The 27,165-nt window shown below is 49.6% G+C and overlaps 1 protein-coding gene across 3 annotated transcripts in view; it reads right to left on the bottom strand.

Moving 5' to 3' along the window:
* The window catches only part of EML5 (EMAP like 5), a 148,550-nt gene that overhangs the window by 90,477 nt on the left and 30,908 nt on the right, over positions 1–27,165 (bottom strand). For all 3 annotated transcript variants that reach the window (XM_075614582.1, XM_075614583.1, XM_075614580.1), the window contains exons 2-3: positions 6,595–6,754; positions 5,138–5,236 (exon numbers count right to left, since the gene is read on the bottom strand). In XM_075614582.1, coding sequence (XP_075470697.1) covers positions 5,138–5,236; positions 6,595–6,754 — 259 coding nt within the window. The remainder of the gene's footprint in view (positions 1–5,137; positions 5,237–6,594; positions 6,755–27,165) is intronic.

Raw genomic sequence — 27,165 nt, 5'->3', positions numbered from 1 at the left:
CTGTGGGATTTCTTTTAATGCTTCTATTACGTGCTATTTTTGCACCACTTTTGTACATGTTTTGTAACAAGGAATCGTAGGACCCTGTTTAACATGCCAGAATCTGCTTCCCACTGCTGGAGAAGAGATCAGATCCATTCAAATAAACGGGACTGTAATCTTCCCCAACAGGGGGAAGACATCTACACTGCATGTTAAATAAGAAAAATCTCTTTGAACCAAATGGATTATTTATTTGTTGATCTGCTGATATTTTGCTGCGGCAGTTTTGCCGCCAAGAGACTTTGGTACCAAAGCCGCACAACCTCCTCTGCATCTGGGGGAGCTCCTCCTGGTCTGATACTCACTGCCAGCTCCTTGTATATGCAATAAATGAAGGCGCTGTAATGCATTACAGCATAGCACTGCTTAGTAAATGTGTGCCTATTGCCTCCCTGTGCTTTTAACAGAGAGCAGAGAAAGTGGTGCTTTGTAAAAGCATAGTACAGTATCATTACATCTAAGAATTGTTGGGGGTGTTTTTTTTTTACATCTGGTCCAGAATATTAACGCCTCCTCAACTGGGCAGATTGTCTGTTTTATTACAGAGATTAAATTGGGGGGAAGGGATGCACAGAGGGGCAGAATGTGATACATCTCATTGCAATCTGTGCTATGTGTAACTTTACAAATCCCAAACTGAACAACATTGGGCAAAACGTTCAGACACAAACGGGGGTTAAACTGCGATAGTGCTGATCGGGGCACTTCCCCCCGGAAATTCCCTTGGAATAATGAATATGAATAATCCCCAATGAACATGGTGGCTGGTACCACGCTTGTGGGGGGGTATACACATGGATGTATACACATGGTGCTGTAGGTATGTTAATGTTACACGCTCTTTGCAGGGAATGTGCTGCATCGCGCGGAGCTGCCCACGTTCTCTGGGATTTGGGTCACGCGAGCGGGGTGAGAAGGCAGCATTTTATCTCAGCCCCTGCACTGCTGCACGGCGTCTGCGGGACGGGCTGTCACTGGGGATGAACCTTCCAACGCGTGATGAAAGTCTTTACATGACAGCGCGGCCGAGGCACGAGCGTGTGTGACCTGTGAGCGAGAAATTCAGCCACGAGGTTCCCGGCGCTGCTTCTATCCGGCAAACCATTTGTGACTTTCCCTTTAACCCTTTACATGTAGAGCGCACACTTTTCCAGCGTGTGAGGTGTGCAAGCGGGAGTACACTCTGTGTACAACGCAGAGCACGAATTACCAACCCATGGATACACTCACAGCACGTGTTACAAACACAGGAATACATGGCATGGTGTGCGCGGTGCTTTGCCGAGACTCCAATCTCCTTCAGCAGAGGTACTTTTAGCTTTAGAAAATGGTTACCTAATAGAGGCTAATTCAGTAAGGCCCGGGCCATAGAGGTGTGGGGAGAGCGGAGGCGCGCTAACGCTGAGGCTCGCCTGCTTCAGTCAGCACGATTGCACGGAATTGCAGGAGAGCCAGCGTGCGCGAAGGGAGCCGGGGGGAGGTGGTTGGAGGCGGGGCAGTGACGTCGCTGGGCCAATCGCCCGCGACGCACTGACGTCAAGGTCATGGCGCCGACGTCACGGCGCCGTGACGTTGACGCTGCTGTGCAATGATTGGAGGTTTTCAGCCGACAGCGCGCTGAAAAACAGCTTGGCGCTCGGCTGAAACCTCCAACGCCTCAGCACGCCTGCGGACGCTCGCGTGAGCCCCCTCTCAAGGCATCCTCATTGAGGATGCAGGGGCTCAGCGCGGAGCGTCCGCACGCCTCAGCACGGCTGCTCCATCTATGGATGCAGCCTAAAAGGCAGGGACTCTCAACCCCACTCCTCAAGACCCCCCAAACAGGTCAGGTTTTCAGGATATCCCTGCTTCAGCAGATGTGGCTCAATCTGACTCAATAGAAGACTGAGCCACCTGTGCTGAAGCAGAGATATCCTGAAACCCTGACCTGTTGGAGGGTCTTGAGGAGTGGAGTTGAGAGCCCCTGCAGAAAGGGAGTTAAAAAATGCTTCGGATAGACAGGAGGCTAAACCCGAAATATGAAAGGAAAGCACGAATGAAAGGGGTCCGAGGTCTCCCAACCCGCAGCAGGATGGGCAGCGCCGGTCTCATCTCCCGTCAGATGTTAATGTTTCTTTGTAACCTGCGAGTGAGCTTATTTCCTCAGCGGCTGTAAAATGATCGCCCTCCAATGGCAGCGATGAGTGGATTCTATACACAAAGCGCAGAGATCAGGGGGAATTGGGGACCGTTGTGTCAGAGGCACTTCTTAGGCTGCGTCCATACAGCTTTCGCCTGAGTGAAGGCGTGTGTCCGTGACGTCACCCGCGTGGAGCAGGTGCGTTTTCAGTTCATGGTAGACGCGCCGTGTGGGGGGCGTCTGTGACGTCACTGAGCTGGTTAGTCCACATTGGGTGAACCACTCACGTCACCTGCCCGTCGCGCCGAGAAATCCGTTTCAACCGACTTCTCGCGGAATGCGCACTCCCCCTCCTGCTGTTGCGCGTGCCCGCGCCCGCGCGGTCTATGGGCGCGATCAATGCCTTAAGGCAATGTGATCGCGCCATGCACGGACGCCTCCGCGCGGTCTTCGGCAGCATGGACGACGCCTTAGAAGGCAAAGTATACATGGACAGGGTTAAAAAAAAGGGGAAGGTACAAAAACCATGCCCGTTATTGATCCAGGGAGAGATGTGACTGGCAGGCACGGGGGCGGGGAAAGGGTTTGCTTTCCCTTGTGAAGAGCTGGCAATTATTATTTGTTTTCCCTTCCCCTGGATCAATATAAATATGAATATACTAGCTGAGAGACCCGGCATTGCCCGGGATGTAATGTTCCTGTTCCTCTCTCTCTCTCTCTCTCGCTCTCTCTCCTCCCCCCTCTCTCTCTCTCTTTCCCTGTCTCCCCCCTCCCTCTCTTCCCCCCTCGCCCCCTTCCCCTGTCTCCCCCCCTCTCTCTTTCTATCCCCCCCTCTTCCCCTGTCTGCCCCCCCCCGTCTCCCCCCTCTCTCTCCCCCCTCTCTCTCCCCCCCCCCGTCTCCCACCTCTCTCTCCCCCCCTATCTCTTCCCCTGTCTCCCCCCTCTCTGTTTGTCCCCCGTTCCAATCAATCCAGCTCCCCCCCCCCTTTACAGGTGTGGTCCCTCCCCCCCCCCCCCCATTTACCGGTCCGGTCCCCCGACCCCTTTCCAGCTCCATTCCCCCCTCCTTTATAGCTTCATGCAGTATGTGTGTGCGCGCGCGTCAGTCAGTGTGTGTGTGCGCGTCAGTCTGTGTGTGTGCGTCAGTCAGTGTGTGTGTGTGTGTGCGTCAGTCAGTGGGTGTGTGTGTGTGCGCCAGCCAGTGTGTGTGTGTGTGTACGTCAGTCAGTGTGTGTGTGTGTGTGTGTGTGTGTGTGTGCGTCAGTGTGTGTGTGCGTCAGTCAGTGTGTGTGTGTGTGTGTGTGTGTGTGCGCCAGTAAGTGGGTGTGTGTGTGTGTCCGCGTCAGTCAGTGTGTATGTGCGCGTGCGCTAGTCAGTGGGTGTGTGTGTGCGTCAGTCAGTTGGTGTGTGTGTGCGCGTGCGTCAGTCAGTGGGTGTGTGTATGCGCGTGCGTCAGTCAGTGTGTGTGTGTGTGTGTGTGTGTGTGTGTGTGCGTCAGTGTGTGTGTGTGTGTGTGTGTGTGCATTAGTCAGTGTGTGTGTGTGTGTGTGTGTGTGTGTGTGTGTGTGTGTGTGTGTGTGTGTGTGTGTGTACGTCAGTCAGTGTGTGTGTGTGTGTGTGTGTGTGTGTGTGTGCGTCAGTCAGTGTGTGTGTGTGTGTGCATGCGCCAGTCTGTGTGTGCGCGTCAGTGTGTGTGTGCACGTCAGTCAATGTGTGTATGCGCGTCAGTCAGTGTGTGTGTGCACGTCAGTCAGTGTGTGTGTGTTCGTCAGTCAGTGGATGTGTGTGTGTGTGCGCGCGCCAGTCTGTGTGTGTTTCAGATAGGCAGTTTGTGTGTCAGTCAGTTTGTGTTTGTTGTTGTGTGCCCCCCCCCCTCTGCTTTTTCCTCTGCCCCCCCCTCTGCCCCCCCCCCTCTGCCCCCCCTCTGCTTTTTCCTCTGCCCCCCCTCTGCCCCCCCCCTCTGCCCCCCCTCTGCTTTTTCCTCTGCCCTGTCGCGAAGGGGGGGGGGGGGGTGGGGTTGGTTGTTGATACCTGCTCACGCTCCCGGCTTCCCGGCCTGGCCGCTGGTCCAGGCGGTCGATACCTGCTGGCGCCACCTCGGCCGTGGGGGGGGTTGTGGGTGATGAGGTACCTGGCTGCTGGTGCTCCCGGCGGTAGTACTGTATGCGAGGCGGAGGCCACCACGTGTGAGAGGCGGCGGCATCGGTTACTCGGCGGTAGGCGGCGAGAGGTGAGGTGGAGGAGGGGGGCGTTTGAGGTGAGCGGGCGCGCCTGGCCCCATGGTTCAGAGACTGGGGTTTGCTGTGGGGGGGGGGGGGGAGGGAATGTGGGGACAGGTGAGGCTGGGGCACCGCTGGCCGTGGGTAGCGGTGCAGCGGTTGGGCTTTGCTGTGGGTGTGGGGTGGGAGAATGTGGGGGGGGTGAGGGGGTGGCGGCACCGAGGAGCGGGCAACGTTGGTAACTGTGTCGGCAATGGGTGAGTGTTACCAATGAGGCGTGCGGGGCGGGGCTGGTCGATGGACCAATCTGATTGGCCAGAGGGTGAGTGACAGACCAACTGACCAATCAGATTGGCCTTTGGGACAGACATACAACGTTTTGAAAAATATAAATATAGATGTAACACATTCTTGTTACAGCTTTCAGAGACAGTCTGCTGTTTGGAACACAGCAACAGAACTGTTTGTGATACTTTGTTGCCAAAGGGCAGAGCTCAAAAAGGTGTGTGTCAGAGCCTGTTTCAAAAGAGGAAGTGTATATGACTTTTTAACTGGTCACTATAGCAACCAAAGGATGGTCAGTGCATTATAAAAATCATTAAAAATGGCATTAGGAGTTTAAAAAAAAAAATACAGACAGTATTATCTAATAATACAGAACTGATTCATTTAAAAAAAAAAAAAAACATAGGATTTTACACGTTTTGATGCATTAAAATGGAGAAGGAACACATATATCTATATATATATAGCTTACCCTGTCTGTGTGACCAGGTGCCATAGAAAGCATCTTCCCCCTCCTCCAGTCCCACACGCAGATCGTGTTCTTGGAGTCCAGGCCGACAGACACCAAGCGCTGACATCCGCAGAAAGGTCCCGAACACGCAACAAGAGATAATGACATCAACGTTAACAAGCGCAAAATACGCGCGTCCGAGCTATGTACCGGCGTGTTCTCCACACGCAGAAATAACAATGTGCGTCTCTCCCCCTGCAATGTGCTACACTAAGTGTATTAAACCACACGGAAATAACCACTGGCTGGTTATACACCACATATGGGCCCATGTTTACTAAGTAGTGCTATCCCACAAGACTTATTCCAGCATTGGAAGACCCCTTACAGACCATTCAAGTCAATAGGCTGCAAGGTCTCTACCTGGCATAGCACCCCCTAGGAAATAAGGCTATTATGTGTTACTGCCCCCGGGTTTAGATACTTGTACAGATGTCTCCTGCTTAAATCAAGAGGCCCATAACTTGCAATCTCAGCCCATGTGTGACTCCCAATTCATTATTCTCTGTTCCCCTCTTGTACTTTGATCTAGACCAGTGGTTTTTAACCTTTTTTTGCTTAAGGTACACTATAATTATATTGCAAAATTCTGCAGAACCCCAACCCTCTCTAATAGCGCGTCTGAGATCAGATGCATTGTAAGGAACACTAACCCTCTCTAATAGCGCGTCTGAGATCAGATGCATTGTAAGGAACCCCAACCCTCTCTAATAGTGCGTCTGAGGTTAGATGCAGTGTAAGGAACCTCAACCCCCTTTAATAGCGCGTCTAAGATCAGATACATTGTAAGGAACCCTGACCCTCTCTAATAGCGCGTCTGAGATCAGATACATTGTAAGGAACCCCAACCCTCTCTAATAGCGCTTCTGAGATCAGATGCATTTTAAGGATCCCCAACCCTCTCTAATAGCGCGTCTGAGATCAGATGCATTGTAAGGAACCCCAACCCTCTCTAATAGCGTGTCTGAGATCAGATGCATTGTAAGGAACCCCAACCCTCTCTAATAGCGCGTCTGAGATCAGATGCATTGTAAGGAACCCCAATCCTCTCTAATAGCGCGTCTGAGATGAGATGCATTGTAAGGAACCCCAACCCTCTCTAATAGCGCGTTTGAGATCAGATGCATTGTAAGGAACCCCAACCCTCTCTAATAGCGCGTCTGAGACCTGATGCATTGTAAGGAACCCCAACCCTCTCTAATAGCGCGTCTGAGATCAGATGCATTGTAAGGAACCCCAACCCTCTCTAATAGCGCTTCTGAGATCAGATGCATTGTAAGGAACATAAACCGTTGTTGAAAAACACTAGCTATAGACTACCTCTTTTCTTTCCTGCTTGTCTATTTCTAATATCTACAGCCTGCTTCAAGACTCTGGAACTCGCCTTATTCATAAATCATGTTCAATAACTCCTGTACCTGCCCATCCAAGTCAAACGCCAAGCAGGCGATCCCGTGCGTGTGAACATCCTTGAGAATGGACACCGTCTGCACGGTGTACGAATCCCACACACAGATGTACGGTTCCTTCCCAACTTGTCCTGTGGCTACCAACACGCGCTCGGGATGCAGCGCCAAGCTATAAAGACAAGAGCGCGGTGATGAATTTCAAGTGCAACCTGCCGGAAAAACACTGTTATAAATATTCAATACTTTATTTAGTTGTTTTTTCATAGAATTTACAGTATATAAATGATTGCTTTTGAAAGTTGACTGCAAAGATCTGGGCCACCTTATGTAGGATGACGTGGTCCTCCTGAAACGCGCCATTCTACCAGTAATAGCACTTTGAGCAATGGAGGGTTTGTGATGGTCGGGGTAAATATGGCTGCTGATAATAAAGCTTTAGGCCTGCATTACCCCTACCTGTCAGTAATACAGTGTATTATGTTAGGGGAAACACACACACGTATTTTGCCGCGTTCCAGCAGCTAAGGAACAAGGGGTTAATGGTGTTTCAGGAGAAATGGTTTTTTTTCCCCTACTGTGTCGGTGAGATAGCAGAGCCACCAGACCAGACAGAGTAGTGGCAGCACAGAGGTGTGTGTGTGTGTGTGTGTGTGTGTGTGTGTGTGTGTGTGTGTGTGTGTGTGTGTGTGTGTGTGTGTGTGTGTGTGTGTGTGTGTGTGTGTGTGTGTGTGTGTGTGTGTGTGTGTGTGTGTGATGTATGTGTGTGATGTATGTGTGTTAATATATTTATCAAAGTTGCACAATGTTAATAAATAATTTATTCTCACAACATGTCTTTTTTTTAATTTTTTAAATATATATAATATACACACACACAGGTTCCCCAGTGACACTCAAACACACAGACCACTTTAAAGTGACACACACACGCACTGACAGCTACCAAGTGACACACACACACAGTGATACCCGCCTCCCAAGCGCGCTTGCTGTCTCCTCTGCCAGGACAGCAAAAAGCTCCTGGTAGAGCGAGCAGCAGCAAGCAAGAGTGAGCAGCAGCACAAAAGTGTTTACTATGTCCCAGGCCTAAGATATTTTTAAGTGTATAAAAGGTGGGGAGGGAGACCCGGGGAGGGAGACCCCTAGCAGTTCAGCTCAGAGCCAGAAGAGTTGCAGAAGTTTGCTGTAACTAAGGGAAGCTGCAGCGCCCCCTGTTGTGCGGGTGCTAGGCCTGCAGTCCAGTTCAGAGGACATTGCAGGGGGAAGATCAAGGGAAATCCCTCTAGGGAGGTCCCTGCGCCTAGGACTATAGGGTACCCCAGTATTCCCCAGTTGGGTATGTTGTCTATGTATATGTATTGTTGTGGATTAGTGTTTTCCAATAAATTAATTTGATAAACTCTTGTGTTTGTGTCTGGCGATATTGATCCCTGGTATTAGGCCTGGTCTCCCGTGTTCTGTCTGGCGATATTGATCCCTGGTATTAGGCCTGGTCTCCCGTGTTCTGTCTGGCGATATTGATCCCTGGTATTAGGCCTGGTCTCCCGTGTTCTGTCTGGCGATATTGATCCCTGGTATTAGGCCTGGTCTCCCGTGTTCTGTCTGGCGATATTGATCCCTGGTATTAGGCCTGGTCTCCTGTAACATGGTTCTCCAGGAGGCCCGAGATCTATTTATTCCCAGGATAATGAATTCCATTGCTAAATGAGACAGAGTAAGACGCCCGCGGGGCACAGCGGCAGGAGCTGAGAGAGGATCAGCGGGATTCAAGGTCACTTTCGTATTCATTTGGAGTTAGAAGAGGAGAATGATCATCCAGCTGTATAGTTCAAAGCTGCTCTAATGATGAGATTCACAGACGGGGGTGCTGATCATCAGCGGCTGTCACGTGATGTGCATCCCCTACGCATCGGTATTGATTAACCCCGTTGCTGACAAACGGACCTGCAATGCATCGCTCTGCTCCTCTTTCTAATGAAAGATAAACGAAGGTTTTTGCCCACATTATCTTTCTTGTCCCTTCCATCCCACTTCACATTCTTCCCGGGGAAACCTTGCAGTCATTTTCTCCTTTGTAGGAATGCTGATTTAGAAACATTTTTAGGGGGCTCCACCGAGGATCTTGTTTTACACTTGGTCAATAATGAACCCTAATCACTACAACACTGGAATTTCTGCAGCACTAATCCTATAGCAAGTCACCGCAGTATCCCTATTATTCTGAATCCCCTGCTTTCTCCCTATTAATATTCCCCCCTTGCCCATCACCTAGCAAAGGAAAATAAAGAAATCTCCTTCATTTCCCTCGGAAATTGTTGACAAAGTTTGCACCCGTTGTCCAGCTGATTATGCGCTGAACGCGGTATAGAAAGAAATAGCACGTGTTATTCTAACAAGTGGTCGTGACTCCAACATTTCATTCCTCAAGTGAACACCTTTCCTTTCTCTTGGTAACACTTGTGTAAGGAAAAACAATGACAGTTATGGTAACGAACAGTTCATTTTTGATACGCCCCAAAATGCAGTTTTTTTTTGCCTCTCTGGGGGCAGTTTATTTTTTGCCTCTCTGGGGGCAGTTTATTTTTGCCTCTCTGGGGGCAGTTTATTTTTGCCTCTCTGGGGGCAGTTTATTTTTTGCCTCTCTGGGTGCAGTTTTTTTTTGCCTCTCTGGGGGCAGTTTATTTTTTGCCTCTCTGGGGGCAGTTTATTTTTGCCTCTCTGGGTGCAGTTTATTAATGCCTCTCTGGGGGCAGTTTATTTTTGCCTCTCTGGGTGCAGTTTATTAATGCCTCTCTGGGGGCAGTTTATTTTTTCCTCTCTGGGTGCAGTTTATTAATGCCTCTCTGGGGGCAGTTTATTTTTTCCTCTCTGGGTGCAGTTTATTATTGCTTCTCTGGGGCATTTTATTTTTGCCTCTCTGGGTGCAATTTATTATTGCCTCTCTGGGGGCAGTTTATTTTTGCCTCTCTGGGGGCAGTTTATTTTTGCCTCTCTGGGTGCAGTTTATTATTGCCTCTCTGGGGGCAGTTTATTTTTGCCTCTCTGGGTGCAATTTATTATTGCCTCTCTGGGTGCAGTTTATTTTTGCCTCTCTGGGTGCAATTTATTATTGCCTCTCTGGGTGCAATTTATTATTGCCTCTCTGGGGGCAGTTTATTATTGCCTCTCTGGGGGCAGTTTATTTTTGCCTCTCTGGGGGCAGTTTATTTTTTGCCTCTCTGGGGGCAGTTTATTATTGCCTCTCTGGGTGCAGTTTATTATTGCCTCTCTGGGGGCAGTTTATTTCTTGCCTCTCTGGGGGCAGTTTATTTCTTGCCTCTCTGGGTGCAGTTTATTATTGCCTCTCTGGGGGCAGTTTATTATTGCCTCTCTGGGGGCAGTTTATTAATGCATACCCCTTGCTTTTGGGATGATGCCAGTTTCAAGGGTTTGCACTAATAATATTTCAATGCGCTTTTTTTTTTACCGCCGTCCTATTTTTAGACCGGAGCAGATGGTACTGATGAGACAGAGAGCTGGGTCTTGCTATTGGTATCACACAGACGGACGGGTACTCTGGCAAACACCTTTCTGCTGCAAAGTGCTGGCTTTGGGAGTTCTCCTACTTAGTCTGAGGGATGGGGGGGCTCAGGCCGTGCGAAAAGGGGATATTTGGAAAACACGTTCTACTCCTGCACTCGGGCAAATCTCTTCAGACTTCATTTGTGTCAAATATTAATGTTCTGAAAAAGAAATGCGGAAAAACTTCTATGTAGAAAAAAGCTATTGGCAAAAAATAAGGTCAGGGTGTTCATTTAGTAAATAGTATTAGGTTTTGCAATTATAAAAATAGTGGTACGCCACATCTCAGAATACGATCACACTTTGACCACGGGGTACAGACAGAGCTGCCAACCCTTACACCAGGGGTGGGCAACTCCAGTCCTCAAGGGCCACCAACAGGTCAGGTTTTCAGGATATCCTGCTTCAACAAAGGTGGGTCAATCAGTGGCTCAGTCAAAGAGCCACCTGTGCTGGAGCAGGGATATCCTGAAAACCTGACCTGTTTTTGGCCCTTGAAAACTGGAGTTGCCCACCCCTTCCTTACGCTGTCAATGTACGCTTGGACTGGGGTATTTGGGGCAGGTTGTGGGAGCTAGCAGCTTTGATTCATGGAAGTGGAAAGTAGAAAAAGCTTAGGACCATTCCTATTGCCCTGCTGTACTCTGTCCTGATTTATGTTGCAGCATATTCATTTTGAAGAACAGGGAGCTTTTATTCCATTTGAAGATGAGAAAATGTATCCACTGAAGTGTATGTGCAGCCTGTAGAAGTGTTAGGGCTGTTATATAGTGGCCGCGTGCGCTACGCCGTGCGCGTGGCACTTATAATTGGCTGAGGTTAGTCAGCCCTTCTATACAAGGGCCGCGCGCCACGCACGGGAGTGAGCGTGCATCCGACCGACAGCGGGGAAAATAATATCTTCGCTACGCTACCGGCATTGAAGTGTGTGTGTGTGTGTGTGTGTGTGTGTGTGTGTGTGTGTGTGTGTGTGTGTGTGTGTGTGTGTGTGTGTGTGTGTGTGTGTGTGTGTGTGTGTGTGTGTGTGTGTTCTGCACAATGTTAATAAATATTTTATTTTTACCAAAGTGTTTTTTTAAATAAATAATAAATCACACACACACACACACACACACACACACAAAGCGTGCAGCACGTGCACACGCGTACGCACAGGCACACGGCCGCACACTCTACAGAACAGCCCTTACCCTGTGATTTCTACTCGGGGAGGAGGAGACTCCCTCCAGCTGAGCACAGGCCGGAGAAATGAGTGAGAAAGTAATTGCTGTAACAATCTCTGTCCCTTGTCAGGAAGGAGCAGCAGTTTGCATCGAGATGCAGGGCCGTATGTGTTTAACCTCACTACGGCATTCAAATGTTTGTAGTACACAGTACAGTATACAATGCATTCAATACTACTTTCCCTCATTTTTATTTTCTTATGTGTATATGTAAAGCATGTGACGAAGTATAATTCTACATTCTTACCTAGGCTGGCAATCGTTTTGGTGCTCGTGTTATAAATCTGTCAAAATCCTGATTGTGTGCCTAACTAAATGGCCGCCTTCTAACTTTGTGCTGCAGTCCGTGAAATGCTATAGCTAATATGTAACATTAGATCATTTAGTGTAACACATTATTGTTCCAGATTTCAGAGTAAGCAACAGTCTGCTGTTTGCAACACAGCAACAGATCTGTTTGTGATACTTTGTTGCCAAAGGCCAGAGCTCAAAAAGGTGCGTGTCATAGCCTGTTTCAAAAGAGAAAGTGTAGCAACCAAACGATGATTAGTACATTTAAAACATCATTAAAAATAGCATAATGTGTTAAAAAAAATGCAGACAGTATCACTACAGAACAGATATTAAAAAAAACATAGGATTTTTCATGTTGTGCTGCTTTAAAAGGTATAAATAAATTATTTGCACCCCTAACTCTGGTGTTTTCAGAATCACCTTAATACAATATTTGTTTTTATATGAAATACTGTAGTTTAAAAGGGGGTATCACTAAATGGCTGTGCTGGAACTGTGTCCCGCAAACCCTCCCTTTCCCTACTAGAAGTATGGCCCCCTCTCCTTTCTTTTATTTTTTTGCTTTTTGTATTTGAAAACCCAAAGTATACAGTATATATAATTTAAAAAAAAGGAAGGGGGTCGGCGGGGCGAGCACGCGCATTTCAAGTGAAACTTTTGTGTTTGTCACTGTTTTGTTACAGAAATTGTATTTGTGATGGTGATGCTTTTAATGAAAAATCAAAACACAATTTCAGTGACAAAACACAAAGAAGTTTGACTTAGAACGCGCGTGTTTTAGCTATTAGCACTTCTATATTTATAGTAACTGTGAATTCCTTGTGTGTGTCTCTGTGTGTGTGTCACTGTGTGTGTCTGTGTGTCCCTATGCTTCTGCTGTGGAGGCCTCTGCGCATGCGCGCCAAGCTGCCAACACTGACGTCCCCGACGTTCTTTTGCCAGCAGTGACGTCACTTCCCTGTCTCTACTTCCGTCACCATGAAGGCGATTTACTGCAAGGGAAATTTTCGTTTGGTATGTGCCAGCAAAAAAAAAAGTGTGTGATTAAAAGGTGCGTCGTGTTCAGGACGCAGGACGCAGGACGCAGGACGCAGGTGTTTGCCCATCACACATTCATTTTGTCCTGAGGTCTGATATTGTGTACATCATTCTGTAGCAGGTCATGTTAATAACGCTAATTCCACGTCACATTCAAATGGAGAAACGGATTGTAAAAAAAGCAACAATTGATACACCGCCCTCAATATACATCAGTCAAGTATCCATTCCTCTAATGTTTTATTCATTTTCTTAAACACTTGCTGACATAAGAGGCCACAGCTGACACACAGCACCTGGATACATGGATGCACATTCTTAATGACAGTTTTAAAAATGATCTTAAAGCTGCAGTTTAGTCTTCTTTTTTTTTTTTTATTTTTTTTTTTACTTCAATAGTTTCATGTGGGCAATCTCTAATTACCTAAAGAACTGTATAGCTGCCGGTCAATTCGTTCTCCATGTATTGATCGGCGAAATTTGGTGACATCATTAGAGCTGGCATACACTACCGACACACTTTATTGAAGTGTGGTCGGTACCGCAAGCCGGGAAATCTCCCGGCTTGCTAGTGGCCGCCCCTCGGCGTGCCGCGCGTCATAGACGCGCGGTCACGCGTCATCGGGAGCGTGCGCCCGCTGCACGCGTGTCCAGGGGCTCCCCGAGGGAGCCCTGGTGTCCCGCGATCGCGGGACAGCGGCAGGGGGTTCCGGGGGACCCGGCGGACCCGGCAGCGGTAGGGAGAGCGCCCCGATCGGAGGGCGCTCTTCCGCTGCTTCGGCGTGCGCCCGTCACACTCGGGCGCGCGCCAGGCTACTGCTGCGGCACAGAACGGGCAAATGCTCGAATAAACTGTGCCGCAGCAGTATGTTTTTCTTCTGCTTCTGTCACTCAGTGGAAGCTCATGAATATTCATGAGCACTCTTGCACTGACATGTGCTAGAGGGAGGGCAGGGCTGACAAAGGGGTGTGCCAGGGCTTGTGACAGGACATGAAGGGGCAGTGCCTTAGCAAATGGCTGTTAAAATAGAATACAAGAAAATTGGTCTTTCAAAGTTGTTTTTTTAAAAACAGAAAATGCTAAAAGTATCTTTTCTTACTACAGAACTGATTTCTTAAAAAAAACACACATGCAGGATATTGACTGAACTGCAGCTTTAACAACTATGTACTTCAATGGCTTAATACGTGGTTACGTATTAGTGATACATTAGAACTCCAGTTTCTCAGACATACTTACACTACACATAAAGTGTGTAACGATAGACAGATAGAACAGTGTTACATTGATCACTTTATAAAGCAGCCGTCCAAGCTACCGTTTTTTTTTTTAATTCCCTTTAATATGTGCATCAATACCATACACACACTGATAAGTAATTAGCTACGCTGCCGATTGATCGATGAAGATTCGGCTCAGGAGTTCACTAAATGTCTGTCAGTGCAGCAGAAGAGGACCAAAGATGCCAAGTTCAGTGGGGAAGATCATGGGACCAGGCAGTCACTAGATACAATTGGTGCACTGCTAGAGAGAGGGCAAGACAAAATAAAGGAGTGTGCAAGAGCCTGTTTCATAAGAGGAAGGGGATGTGACTTTCTAAATTGTTGCTATAGAAACAAAAAATGCTTGTTACATTATAATACATTAAAAGTGTAATTTAGAGTTGATTTTTGAAAAAAGAAAATGCTACAAGTATTTTCTCATAGTACAGGACTGATTGATTAAAAAAAAAACACACATGTAGGATATTGCTTGGTCTGCAGCTTTAATTCATTGAAATATGTGTAAGATACTTGTGAATTTCAGATCCAAAAAAAAAACAGCTGGTTGCAGGTACTAATGGCAGGAAAGGCAAAAAGAACAGCAGTTTGTATTTATAAATTATACCGCAGCACGTTACCTTTATAGGAATGGTGGTGGGTGGGATGTCCCAAACTGTTAGTAAGAATAATCTGCTGATTATAACACCATGCAGACAGCCTTGTGATTGATGTTGAATGAAACACTTGCATTATACGGCACGCCAGGTAATCAGCAGCAAGAAGAAAGGAATTCATTGCTTAGCTAATGAATCTTGAACAGAACTCTCTACAAGGACAGAAAGTGTTTTCAGGGAGTAAGACACAGAGTTCTGCTCCCGGCAAGGTGGCAATTCTTTCCGACAGCACTAGGCAAGATTATAAACTGCGGGCAGAAATCGCTGGGGGCCACTTCACACTCAATCATTCATTAATCCTCCTGCATTTCTACTGTATATAGGCGCCAGGATACAACACCAACATTCCTGAGCCAAACACAGGTAGGAAGGAGGATCTCACGTATAGGATTGCACACTGACGCGCACTGACGGGGAATGAGGGAGAGACAGCCGCTCTCTCCTAACCCCAACGCACAAAACATTTTGGCTCCTAAACATCCTGTTTGGCTTCTACATTTTAAAAAAAAGTGTCCACCCCTATATATAATTGGGAGAATATATGATAGAAACTTTTCTGCTTGCACCCCACTGTCTACTCCCCCCCCTGCTCATGCCCCCCCTTCTTACTGGCATAGCGGCATCATATAACGTCACAGCGTAATGTGATGTCGCGTTGCCATTTGACGTCGTGTTGTCATGGCGACTCATCGCCGAAAAGGCGGCTGAGACCAGGTAAGAGAGACCAAGGCTGCGGGCATGGTCAGCGCTTAGGCGCTGACCCGTGCTGAGCCACGCTCACGCTCGGCAGTGAGCCCCTGCAGCCGCAATGAGTGCGGCTTTAGCAGGGGCTCGCGCACGCTTCCGCAGGCGTGCGTAAGCGTAGCCGACAATTCAATTTTAGTTTCTGCGCTCACGGGAGCGCAGGGCCGGTCACGTGAGCGGTTCGCCCAATGAGGGCGAACCAGCTCCGTGACGTCACTGGCCCGCCCCCCGACACGCACCCGGATGGCGAGCGAACTAAGGCCAGGGAAAGCACCCGCTTTCCCTCAGCCTCAGCGCGCCTCCGCACGGCTAAAGTCACTATGGACTTGGCCTTGCAGAGTCCTCGCGCCTCCCCCAGCATTTCAGAGTGGGGGGGCTCTGTAAATGCTGCACCCCACCCAGAAAATCTCGCGACCCCCAGTTTGCGCACCCCTGTGATAGACTGAGTGAGTATGAGTCTTCAGCGTTGGATCCTAATCACTAAACTATTATAGTACAAGTACTTTTAGCACAAACGTTCTGATCTTTCTGTCTAAGCCAGGCTGCTTTCAGAACAAAAGGACGTCACTGGCAGAATATCCCACAACCTGTATTCCTGCATCCCCTATATCTTATACTATATTAGTGAAAGCACTGTATGTTTGCCTGCCTGGATGTCCGGTGTCCCTAGGGGAAATCTCATTGGTCCCTTGGGTCGCCCGCCCCCGCACACCTCTCATTGGCCTGAGGCGGAGTGACGGGCCACACACACACACACACACACAACACCACAACACAGCAGCTCTATACACACACACACACAACACAGCAGCTCTATACACACACACACACAACACAGCAGCTCTATACACACACACACACACACAACACAGCAGCTCTATACACACACACACACACACAACACAGCAGCTCTATACACACACACACACACACACACACACAACACAGCAGCTCTATACACACACACACACACACACACACCCTCTGTCCGCCCCCCTCCCCCACCCCTCACGTGCGCCGTCCTGCACTGGCTCCGGACGGGAAGCGCGGCCCTCCTACCCCAGCCGCTCCCTTACCTCCCCGGCGCTACCACCCGCTCAGGTAAGTCACTGTGCGTCCCGCCTCAGCCTCAGGCCCACTGCGCGTCCTGCCTCAGCCTCAGGCCCACTGCGCATGCCGCCTCAGCCTCAGGCCCACTGCGCGTCCCGCCTCAGCCTCAGGCCCACACACACAGGGCGCTTCCTACCGCCGCTCAGCCAGACGCCACATCGAGCGGGTGCCGGGGGGGGGGGGGGAAGCGCGAGTCTTAGGCCCACACAGGGCGCTTGCTTCCTACCGCCGCTCAGCCGGACGCCACATCGAGCGTGCGCCGGGGGGGAGCGCGAGTCTTAGGCCCACACAGGGCGCTTGCTTCCTACCGCCGCTCAGCCGGACGCCACATCGAGCGGGCGCCGGGGGGGGGGGGGGAGCGCGAGTCTTAGGCCCACACAGGGCGCTTCCTGCAGCCGCCTGCACGCCTCACTCAGCAGGACGGCACATCGGGGGACCAAGCGGGCGCCGGGGGGGGGGGGGGAGCGCGAGTCACAGGGAGCGGGGGGAGTCACGGGGAACGGGGGGGGAGTCACGGGGAACGGGGGGGGGGCCACCAGCCGAACCAGCAGGGGGACGGACGCACGGAGGAGGGGGGGGAAATGCCCATACATAAATTATGACAATACATATGCCCACTTCTCTCCACCCCCCCCACTCCCCTTTCCCCCCCCCACTCCCCTTTCCCCCCCCCACTCCTTTTTCCCCCCCGCTCCCCTTTCTCCCCCCCCGCTCCCCTTTCTCCCCCCCCCGCTCCCCTTTCTCCTCCCCCCCGCTCCCCTTTCTCCCCCCCCGCTCCCCTTTCTCCCCCCCCCGCTCCCCTTTCTCCCCCCCCCCGCTCCCCTTTCTCCCCCCCCCCCCGCTCCCCTTTCTCCCCCCCCCCGCTCCCCTTTCTCCCCCCCCCGCTCCCCTTTCTCCCCCCCCCCCCCGCTCCCCTTTCTCCCCCCCCCCCCCCCCGCTCCCCTTTCTCCCCCCCCGCTCCCCTTTCTCCCCCCCCCGAAACCTTTACAACAAATACTCAAATATTGTTCCGCGAGTTATAAATAATACTACCTATTACGCATTTACATCCCGGGCAACGCCGGGTCTCTCAGCTAGTCCCCTATATAACATTCTGTCATTTATTATGTGGGTGAAATGTAGCAATTTTACATGTAAGTGTGATACATTTACTGCAAACTACAAAACTAAAATGAGCTGAGACCATGTGAACTCTGACCTTATTTTGTGTCTATATGTTTGTACCATGCGTGCAACACTGGTAATGCGCCTGCAGCACAGGTAATGCACCCGGGACCATGCCTGCAGCACAGGTAATACACCCAGTCCCATGCCTGCAGTACAGGTAATACACCCAGTCCCATGTCTCTAGCATAGGTAATACACCCAGTCCCATGCCTGCAGCACTGGTAATACACCTAGTCCCATGCCTGCAGCACAGGTAATACACCCAGTCCCATGTCTCTAGCACAGGTAATACACCCAGTTCCATGCCTGCAGCACAGGTAATACACCCCGTTCCATGCCTGCAGCACATGTAATACACCCAGATCCATGCGTCATGGTAAGCTCACCCAGTTCCATGCGTTATGGTAAGATCACCCAGATCCATGCGCTATGGTAAGCTCACCCAGATCCATTCCTGCAGCACTGGTAATACACCCAGTTCCATGCGTTATGGTAAGTTCATGCAGTTCCATGCGTTATGGTAAGCTCACCCAGTTCCATGCGTTATGGTAAGATCACCCAGATCCATGCATTATGGTAAGCTCACCCAGATCCATGCGCTATGGTGAGCTCACCCAGTTCCATGCGTCATGGTGAGCTCACCTAGTTCCATGCGTTATGGTGAGCTCACCCAGTTCCATGCATTATGGTAAGATCACCCAGATCCATGAGTTATGGTAAGCTCAGCCAGATCCATGCGCTATGGTGAGCTCACCCAGTTCCATGCGTTATGGTGAGCTCACCCAGTTCCATGCGTTATGGTAAGATCACCCAGATCCATGAGTTATGGTAAGCTCACCCAGTTCCATGCGTTATGGTAAGCTCACCCAGTTCCAGGCGTCATGGTAAGCTCACCCAGTTCCATGCGTTATGGTAAGATCACCCAGATCCATGCGTAATGGTAAGCTCACCCAGTTCCATGTGTTATGGTAAGCTCACCCAGTTCAATGCGTTATGGTAAGATCACGCAGTTCCATGCATTATGGTAAGCTCACCCAGTTTCATGTGTTATGGTAAGCTCACCCAGATCCATGCGCTATGGTAAGCTCACCCAGATCCATTCCTGCAGCACTGGTAATACACCCAGTTCCATGCGTTATGGTAAGTTCATGCAGTTCCATGCGTTATGGTAAGCTCACCCAGTTCCATGCGTTATGGTAAGCTTACCCAGTTCCATGCGTTATGGTAAACTCACCCAGATCCATGCGTCATGGTGAGCTCACCCAATTCCATATGTTATGTTAAGCTCACCCAGATTCATGTGTTATGGTAAGCTCACCCAGTTCCATGCGTCATGGTAAGCTCACCCAGTTCCATGTTTCATGGTAAGCTCACCCAATTCCATGTGTTATGGTAAGATCACCCAGTTCCATGCGTTATGGTAAGCTCACCCAGTTCCATGCGTTATGGTAAGCTTACCCAGTTCCATGCTTCATTGTAAGCTCACCCAATTCCATGTGTTATGGTAAGATCACGCAGTTCCATGCGTTATGCTCACCCAGTTCCATGTTTTATGATAAGATCACCCAGTACCGAAAAATTATCATTTTATTTCGTAATTGACTGGAGTGCTGTTGAGCAGAAGTAGCAGGAATTCAGTTCAGAAGACACAGTATAAAATAATGAAATTAGAACTTAGAACTTTCCTGATCTCGGGTTACCTTAGTATTGTGAGGAACCGTATTAAACTTTGGCCACAATATGCAACTAAAAACCTGATATAAATTAGATAAAGATCTATTTTTGAAAAAGTGAATTGTGAAGTATTTTATGCAGCATAATAGAAGTAATAAGGGTTTCTAATGATTACATGTTGCCATTTTAGTGAATGTGTGTTGACATTGTGTATTTTTTTGCCCTGGTCACCAACATGTTTCAGCACTAACTGCAGTCTCTTGGAGACTGAGCAGCTCGCTACCAGTGAATGTACCTTTTTCTCACATCACATGCCACAATAATGTGCAAAATTCCAGGAGGGACAGACAACATGACACGTGATTGATATAAAACTAAAAGATGGCACAATGCTAGAACATCTGTAACTCAGTGCTAGAACATCTGTAACTCAGTGCTAGAACATCTGTAACTCAGTGCTAGAACACCTGTATCTCAATGCTAGAACACCTGTATCTCAATGCTAGAACACCTGTAACTCAATGCTAGAACACCTGTAACTCAGTGCTAGAACATCTGTAACTCAGTGCTAGAACATCTGTAACTCAGTGCTAGAACATCTGTAACTCAGTGCTAGAACATCTGTAACTCAGTGCTAGAACACCTGTAACTCAATGCTAGAACATCTGTATCTCAATGCTAGAACATCTGTAACTCAATGCTAGAACATCTGTAACTCAGTGCTGGAACATCTGTAACTCAGTGCTGGAACATCTGTAACATCTGTAACTCAGTGCTGGAACATCTGTAACTCAGTGCTGGAACATCTGTAACATCTGTAACTCAGTGCTGGAACATCTGTAACTCAGTGCTGGAACATCTGTAACATCTGTAACTCAGTGCTGGAACATCTGTAACTCAGTGCTGGAACATCTGTAACATCTGTAACTCAGTGCTGGAACATCTGTAACATCTGTAACTCAGTGCTAGAACACCTGTAACTCACAGCATGAAACCTTTGTCCCGCAGATCCCGACCCGGGATACATGGTCAAACGAACACTACCTTCAACACGCAAGTAAGCAAAGGGTGGAGAGCCGTGTTTGTCTTTTCTTCAGGTAGTAACAGAGGAGGGAGAGGGAGGAGCGGGTATGGGACCTTTTATTGGATCAACAAGTAGTTGATATCTTACAAGCTTTTCCACCTCTCAGGGCAGGAGTAGGACTCGATGAATGTCATGGAACAGAAATACCCCTGTCTGCCATTTCTGTTTCAGCCCCCCTTTCCCTTGGCAGTTCTGCCTGCTAGCTGCACTAGGATGTCACTTTCCTTGCAGTTAACTCCCAGTGCAGATGGAATGGATACATTATGTAGCCCTTTTTCCTTCCAGTCTGTCACACCCCTGGTTGCTCTGGCAACATCTCCAGTCCTCCAGTTAATGGACTTTCCCATGTTCTCCCCTGTCCTTGCTGACAGTTAGTATAGTCTCACTTCCCATCTAGTGTGACCCTTGCTCCTCACTTCCTTTTCACCCTGGACTCTGAGTGAGTAACTGCCTGCCATTTACCCCAGCAAGGCCTTTTTGTTTTACACTGTCTCATCATTGATATACTGCACATCAGACAGAGAAGCCCTCTCTACTAACATTACATCTACAAGCACCTATCTCCCTGTGATTTTCCCTCAATAAAACCAAGAAAGAGAAAAGGACTTGTTTGTGCTTTGGAAGAGGTGAGACATGAGTTAAGCTAACTGGAGTCATTCATACACCATTCGTGACCCTGGCTTCAGTATAGTAAAACAAAGACCTGTGTTAGGGAATCACACAGGAGCTACTACTCAAAGACTTTATGCTATACAGAATAGTCTCTGGACAAGCAGCAGCTTCACACTGCCAGACAGGGCAGCAAACCTTATACAGCAAACTGCACACAGCCTGCAGCCTTACAAATAAGCAAACAACCTTGCACACGAGGCAGCAGCTTTGTAGACAAACAGTGCTTCTTACACAAACCTAATTGCCTTTCTCTGTCTGAGTTCACCCTTTGCACAGCCCCATAGTGAGGAGCCACCATCTCACCTACCCCTGCGCACGTCCCCACGGCTAGCGCCATCAAGGGCCACGCTACCGGACACCCGCCAGGACACGGGTCAGAGCCACCGGACACCTGTGAGTACAGCTACCCTTACGCTGCACGCTGCAGGACACCGCTCGGCATCATCTGAGACACGCCCATCGCTGACACAGGTAAAAGACCGCACGCCACACGCACTGGCTAAAGGCCTACACACACCTACAGCATGGCAGAACTCAGAGCCTCACCAGACATCACGCAGGAGAGCGATCACTCAGACACAGAGACCGCTGCGCAACTGCAACAGGCGCAGGCAGACCCAAGGCCCAAATGGACAGTCACACTGACACAAAAGGCCCGCGAAAAATATGAGACTGACATTGAAGCGCACCGCGCTAAATTAGAGTTGGCCTGGAACACTACCACACTTGGGATACGCAATGTCGCCGCCGCTGGCAATTCTGTACAACAGCTCGAGCAGGCAATAACTCAATTAAAGATAGACCACTTATGCTATCAAGGGTTGTCCGAGGCATACGTCACTTACCTGGCCAGGGCTAATACCGGTGAAAGCCTGCATGAAAGGGACTTACAGCTCAATACTGACTTGACACGTGATAGCCGCGTGCGAACCGCCATCGCAGACGCCCAAAGCGAGAGAAAAGAGCTCCTCCTGGAGACCGCATCGCAGCGCTCGAGCACATCCAGGCACTCATCAAGGTCAGCAAGATCAGCACAATCTAACGTGTCTAGCGCAAGCGCAAATCGCTACCAAGGCGCGAGCCACCGCAGAGGCTGCACGTGCCAGGGCCGCATAAGCTCAGAAAGAGGCAGCCATGAAACTAGAAAGGGCCCGCATAGAAGAGGAGGAGCAGACAGCCACTGCCACCGCTGCACGGAAAAAGACAGAGGTGGACGTTAACCTAGAGGCCCTAAATCAAGAAAGAGAAGCTGCTGCCGCTATAGCCCAAGCCGAAGTCCTAGAAGCAGCCGCGCAACAGGATGGCGGGGAGCAACCGTACAGACGGATCGCCTCAGAGGATCCAGTCCAACGCACTGAAGACTACGTAAGGAGCCTCTTCAGCATAAACATCACCGCACCATCTCCACGCGGAGGGAGTGACTCTACAGACACTGAAGACTTGCTAGGTCCACGAGGAGAAGACGCTGCTCCGTCAATGGTACATGCTGCCTGGGAAAGCCACAGCCGCAACAGTGATCCACACGCCAGCGCGCACACGGATGCACTACAACGGGCTCGCCATCCAGGTACACCCAAACGGGAAAACTCTGCCCCTCACACCGACCAGCAGTCATCACGCGTCCACGCCAAGGAAGAGGCGACCGCACAGACCCTCCCAGCAACTACCTCAGAATGGGACAAACACGCCGATGCCTCAGGCCTGACAGACATAGCCAAGTACATGATCCGGCGTGACCTGGTGCAAGCAGGACTCATCAGCTTTGACGACCGCCCTGAGAACTACCGGATGTGGAAGTTCACGTTCAAAGACGCAATGAACAGCTTGGACTTCTCAGCAAGGGAAGAGCTCAACCTGCTATTCAAGTTCCTGGGGAACGAATCCAGGGAGCACGCGAAGAGACTTCGGGCGACAAACGCGCACCAACCCCAAGTAGGTCTTGACCTAGTGTGGGAAAGGCTAGAAGAGTCCTACGGTAGCCCCGAAGCAGTCAAGGATTCGCTCTTCAAAAGAGTCGACAGCTTCCCCAAGATCACAACCAAAGACTACTCGAAGTTACGAGAGCTCGGGGACCTGCTGCAAGAATTGGAGTTCGCAAGGAAAGACCATTCCTTAATACACTGGCGACACACTTTATTCGAGCTCGGCTAGTCCCACGAATTCGGGTATACCCGGGTGTATTGAGGTTTGTGACTGTTTTCTGCCCGAGTGCATTGAGGTATTTTCCGGCAGGGATTGAAGCATTTTATTCCCGTTGGCTGCAATACTGCACAGTACATATATATATACTGCATTACAATTCATGAATTTATGCCATCTGGTAGACACGCGAAGCATTGCAGCCTATTAAATCCTAATCATTATCATTTAACAGATCAGCCGCCCATCAGCCAGGCATGAACCCAGGCTGGGAAGGCAAATGCAACGGGGCTTGTCAGAGGTGAGGAGCGGCGCATTCCAGGTATCTGCCAGGTACATACCGGGTATTTGCTCGAATAAAGTGTGTCGGTGCAGTAGGTCTCAACGTCCTAGACTCAGCTCGTGGAGTGACACCCATCCTGGAGAAGCTACCCTTCAACCTCCAAGAAAGGTGGATTTCACAAGGTTCCAAATACAAAAGGGAGAAGCAAGTCAGCTACCCCCCATTCTCATGCTTCTTGAGCTTCATCCGCGAAGCGACAAGGACAAGGAATGATCCCAGTTTCATCTTGGGTGCGCAAACCACATACAGTGCAAGCAGCCTGAGGAACGAGAGACCAGTGACGAGATATGGTAACACCCAAACACCCATCTCGGTCCGCAGGACGGACGTGCCTCCCACGACCCAAACTACTCCCGATCAGTCGGTCGCCGGAGGCAAGGAACCAAGGGACCCAAACAGGGAATGTCCCATACACAAGAAGCCACACCCACTCAACAAGGGCTTTGGGTTCAGGATGAAGTCCCTAGAGGAACGCAAGAGGTTGCTTGGAGAATTCAGAGTTTGCTTCAGGTGCTGCGGTTCCACGACTCACCTAGCCAGGGACTGTAAAGCAGAGATCAAATGCACAGTGTGCAAAAGTTACAAGCACGTGACATCATTACACCCGGAGGCGCTGACACTCCACCAACTCAAGAACCCATCCTCCGTAGCGGAGCATGGCGGGGAGAAAGAAGAAGGAGAGTCAACATCCGTCACATCTCAGCGCACTGAGGTTTGCGGAAAAGAAGGTGACAAAATATCCTGCTCCAAAATATGCCTTGTCGCAGTGCACCCCCAGGGACAACCTGAGAAGGCTATTCGGATGTACGCAATCCTCGACGACCAGAGCAACCGATCGCTGGTCAGGTCAGAGTTCTTCGACATGTTTAACATACAACACGGTGCTTCTCCTTACACTCTCAAAGCGTGCGCAGGGCGAATGGAGACCACAGGGAGAAGAGTGAATGGCTACACCATATGCTCACTAGACGGCAAAGTGAACATGCCCCTTCCCACACTCATCGAGTGCAGCCACATGGCCACAAACAGGGACGAGATTCCCACACCAGACATGGCACGCCATTACCCGCACCTCAAGGGAATAGCCAACTACATCCTGCCGGTAGAACAAGGCGCCAAGATCTTGCTGCTGCTCGGCAGGGACATCATGAGGGTACATAAAGTCCGTAAACAGCATAACGGACCCCACAACGCACCATACGCCCAAAGACTTGACCTAGGATGGGTGATAGTGGGCAACGCGTGCACCGACAAAGAGCACGGGCAAGACTATGTTGACGCCCGCAGAACGGTAGTAACAGAATGTGGACACACATCTCTCTCTGAACCATGTCTTGGCCATCTCCAAGTGACCGAAGGGCCAAGTGAAGAGAAAAGACAAGGTCATAGCCCTGAGGTCAACAAAAACATCCTTGCATCGGGGGGTTGTGACAATGGCCTAGGATGCTCAGCGGTTTAGATAACCAAGGATGACGAGTCGACTCCACTGAAGGAAGAAAGTAACCTCCCAAAGGTGACCGACAAAGGGGTCATCCAAAAGACAATCGGACAATCCTCTCGCGAGCAATGGCACGGCTAGGACGTACAGTCGTCCCTCTCCACAGAGTATCCAGCGATAAAGCAGCCAGCTGTCACGGCTGGCATAACCGCAAAAGATTGCGCCCTACAGGTGAAGCCACAGTGTCAAAAAGACTGTCCTCTCACACGTCTAAAAAAAGACAATCTCAGAGACATCTCATAAAGGGATTAACTAGGGCAAAAGAGACTGTTTTTCGTCATGTCCAAGGAGAGAACAACCTCCTGAGGGCAGTCAACAAAGAGATACAAAGGCGTATCACCAAAATACGTGGAAACGTTCTCTTGCAAGAGGAATGCACCAATGACTTAGGGTGCACAGCGTTCCAGCCCACAAAAGGACGACGAAAAGCAAACACCATTGATGGGAGATGGAGAATTCCTGATGTCAACGGTCAAGGAGCTCGTCAGAAACGGACCTGGCAGTTGGGCGAACCCTCTACCATTCCGTCCACCAAGAAGGCGCTTCCCAAACAATGGAGAACATGCCATCTCTAGGTTCACTTCGCTCCTATGCGACCTAAAAAGGGAACCAGAGACCAAAAACAACTTTGTGGCCTTCATCCAGAAGATGTTCCTTACCAGCCACGCAAAGCCAGCACCTCTAATGAAGGAAGGTGAAGAATGCCGGTACCTCCAATCATCTGGGGCCTACCACCCTCAGGAACCCGATCAAATCCGGATAGTGTTCAGCCCCAGCGCTCAGCTCCAGGGAGTCCCCCTGAACGACGCCCTCTTTACTGGACTAGACTCGACAGTCTTCCAGGAGTGCTGTTCCGCTTCCGCAAGGAGCCAAAAGCCATCTCCTTCTGCCAAACGCCAGGTGATAGAGCGACAGGCTACCACGACTGGCATACCTACAAGGGGATGCACTCTGTGGGTAAAACTACAGAGACAAAAAGACTGTCCTCTCACAAGGCTAAAAGGAAACAGTGCCAGAGACTTTTACACAAAGACATTGTGGTGCAACCAGCAAACCTGGAGCTGTGCATCCACCCTGCATCCTTTGCCAAAGAACCTTGGCCAAGGGACCTTGATACCAGTGATACCGGCCGGTGTCACATCGCTATGTGGACATGGACTCTTGCATTGTTTGAGAATGTGATGTTATTCTTTTTATGTTGTATTGCACATATGTTCCATATGCACCTAAAATAGTGGAATCTCCAGATACCAGACAGGGAGTGTCATGGAACAGAAATACCCCTGTCTGCCTTTTCTGTTTCAGCCCCCCTTTCCCTTGGCAGTTCTGCCTGCTAGCTGCACTAGGATGTCACTTTCCTTGCAGTTCACTCCCAGTGCAGATGGAATGGATACATTATGTAGCCCTTTTTCCTTCCAGTCTGTCACACCCCTGGTTGCTCTGGCAACATCTCCAGTCCTCCAGTTAATGGACTTTCCCATGTTCTCCCCTGTCCTTGCTGACAGTTAGTATACTCTCACTTCCCATCTAGTGTGACCCTTGCTCCTCACTTCCTTTTCACCCTGGACTCTGAGTGAGTAACTGCCTGCCATTTACCCCAGCAAGGCCTTTTTGTTTTACACTGTCTCATCATTGATACACTGCACATCAGACAGAGAAGCCCTCTCTACTAACATTACATCTACAAGCACCTATCTCCCTGTGATTTTCCCTCAATAAAACCAAGAAAGAGAAAAGGACTTGTTTGTGCTTTGGAAGAGGTGAGACATGAGTTAAGCTAACTGGAGTCATTCATACACCATTCGTGACCCTGGCTTCAGTATAATGAAGCACCCTGAGAGGTTGGAAAGCTGGTAACATATCAACTACTTGTTGGTCCAATAAAAAGGTATCATACAACGTACACCCTCTCCCTCCTCTGTTACTTCAACATCCAACAAAGTGATGGTCAGAACTGGACCCAATAGTCTTCAGTTTGCAATCAGATTATTCTGTGTAAGCACACGTGACTGCTGCATCGATGGTGTGGGGACCACAAGTGATAGCACCCAGCCCTCTAACACCTTTTTGCCACAGTAGTTCACAATACAAAATAT

The sequence above is a fragment of the Ascaphus truei genome, chromosome 9 (assembly GCF_040206685.1).
Source record: "Ascaphus truei isolate aAscTru1 chromosome 9, aAscTru1.hap1, whole genome shotgun sequence".
Lineage (NCBI taxonomy): Eukaryota > Metazoa > Chordata > Amphibia > Anura > Ascaphidae > Ascaphus > Ascaphus truei.
This window is presented reverse-complemented; position numbering and strand designations above follow the sequence as displayed.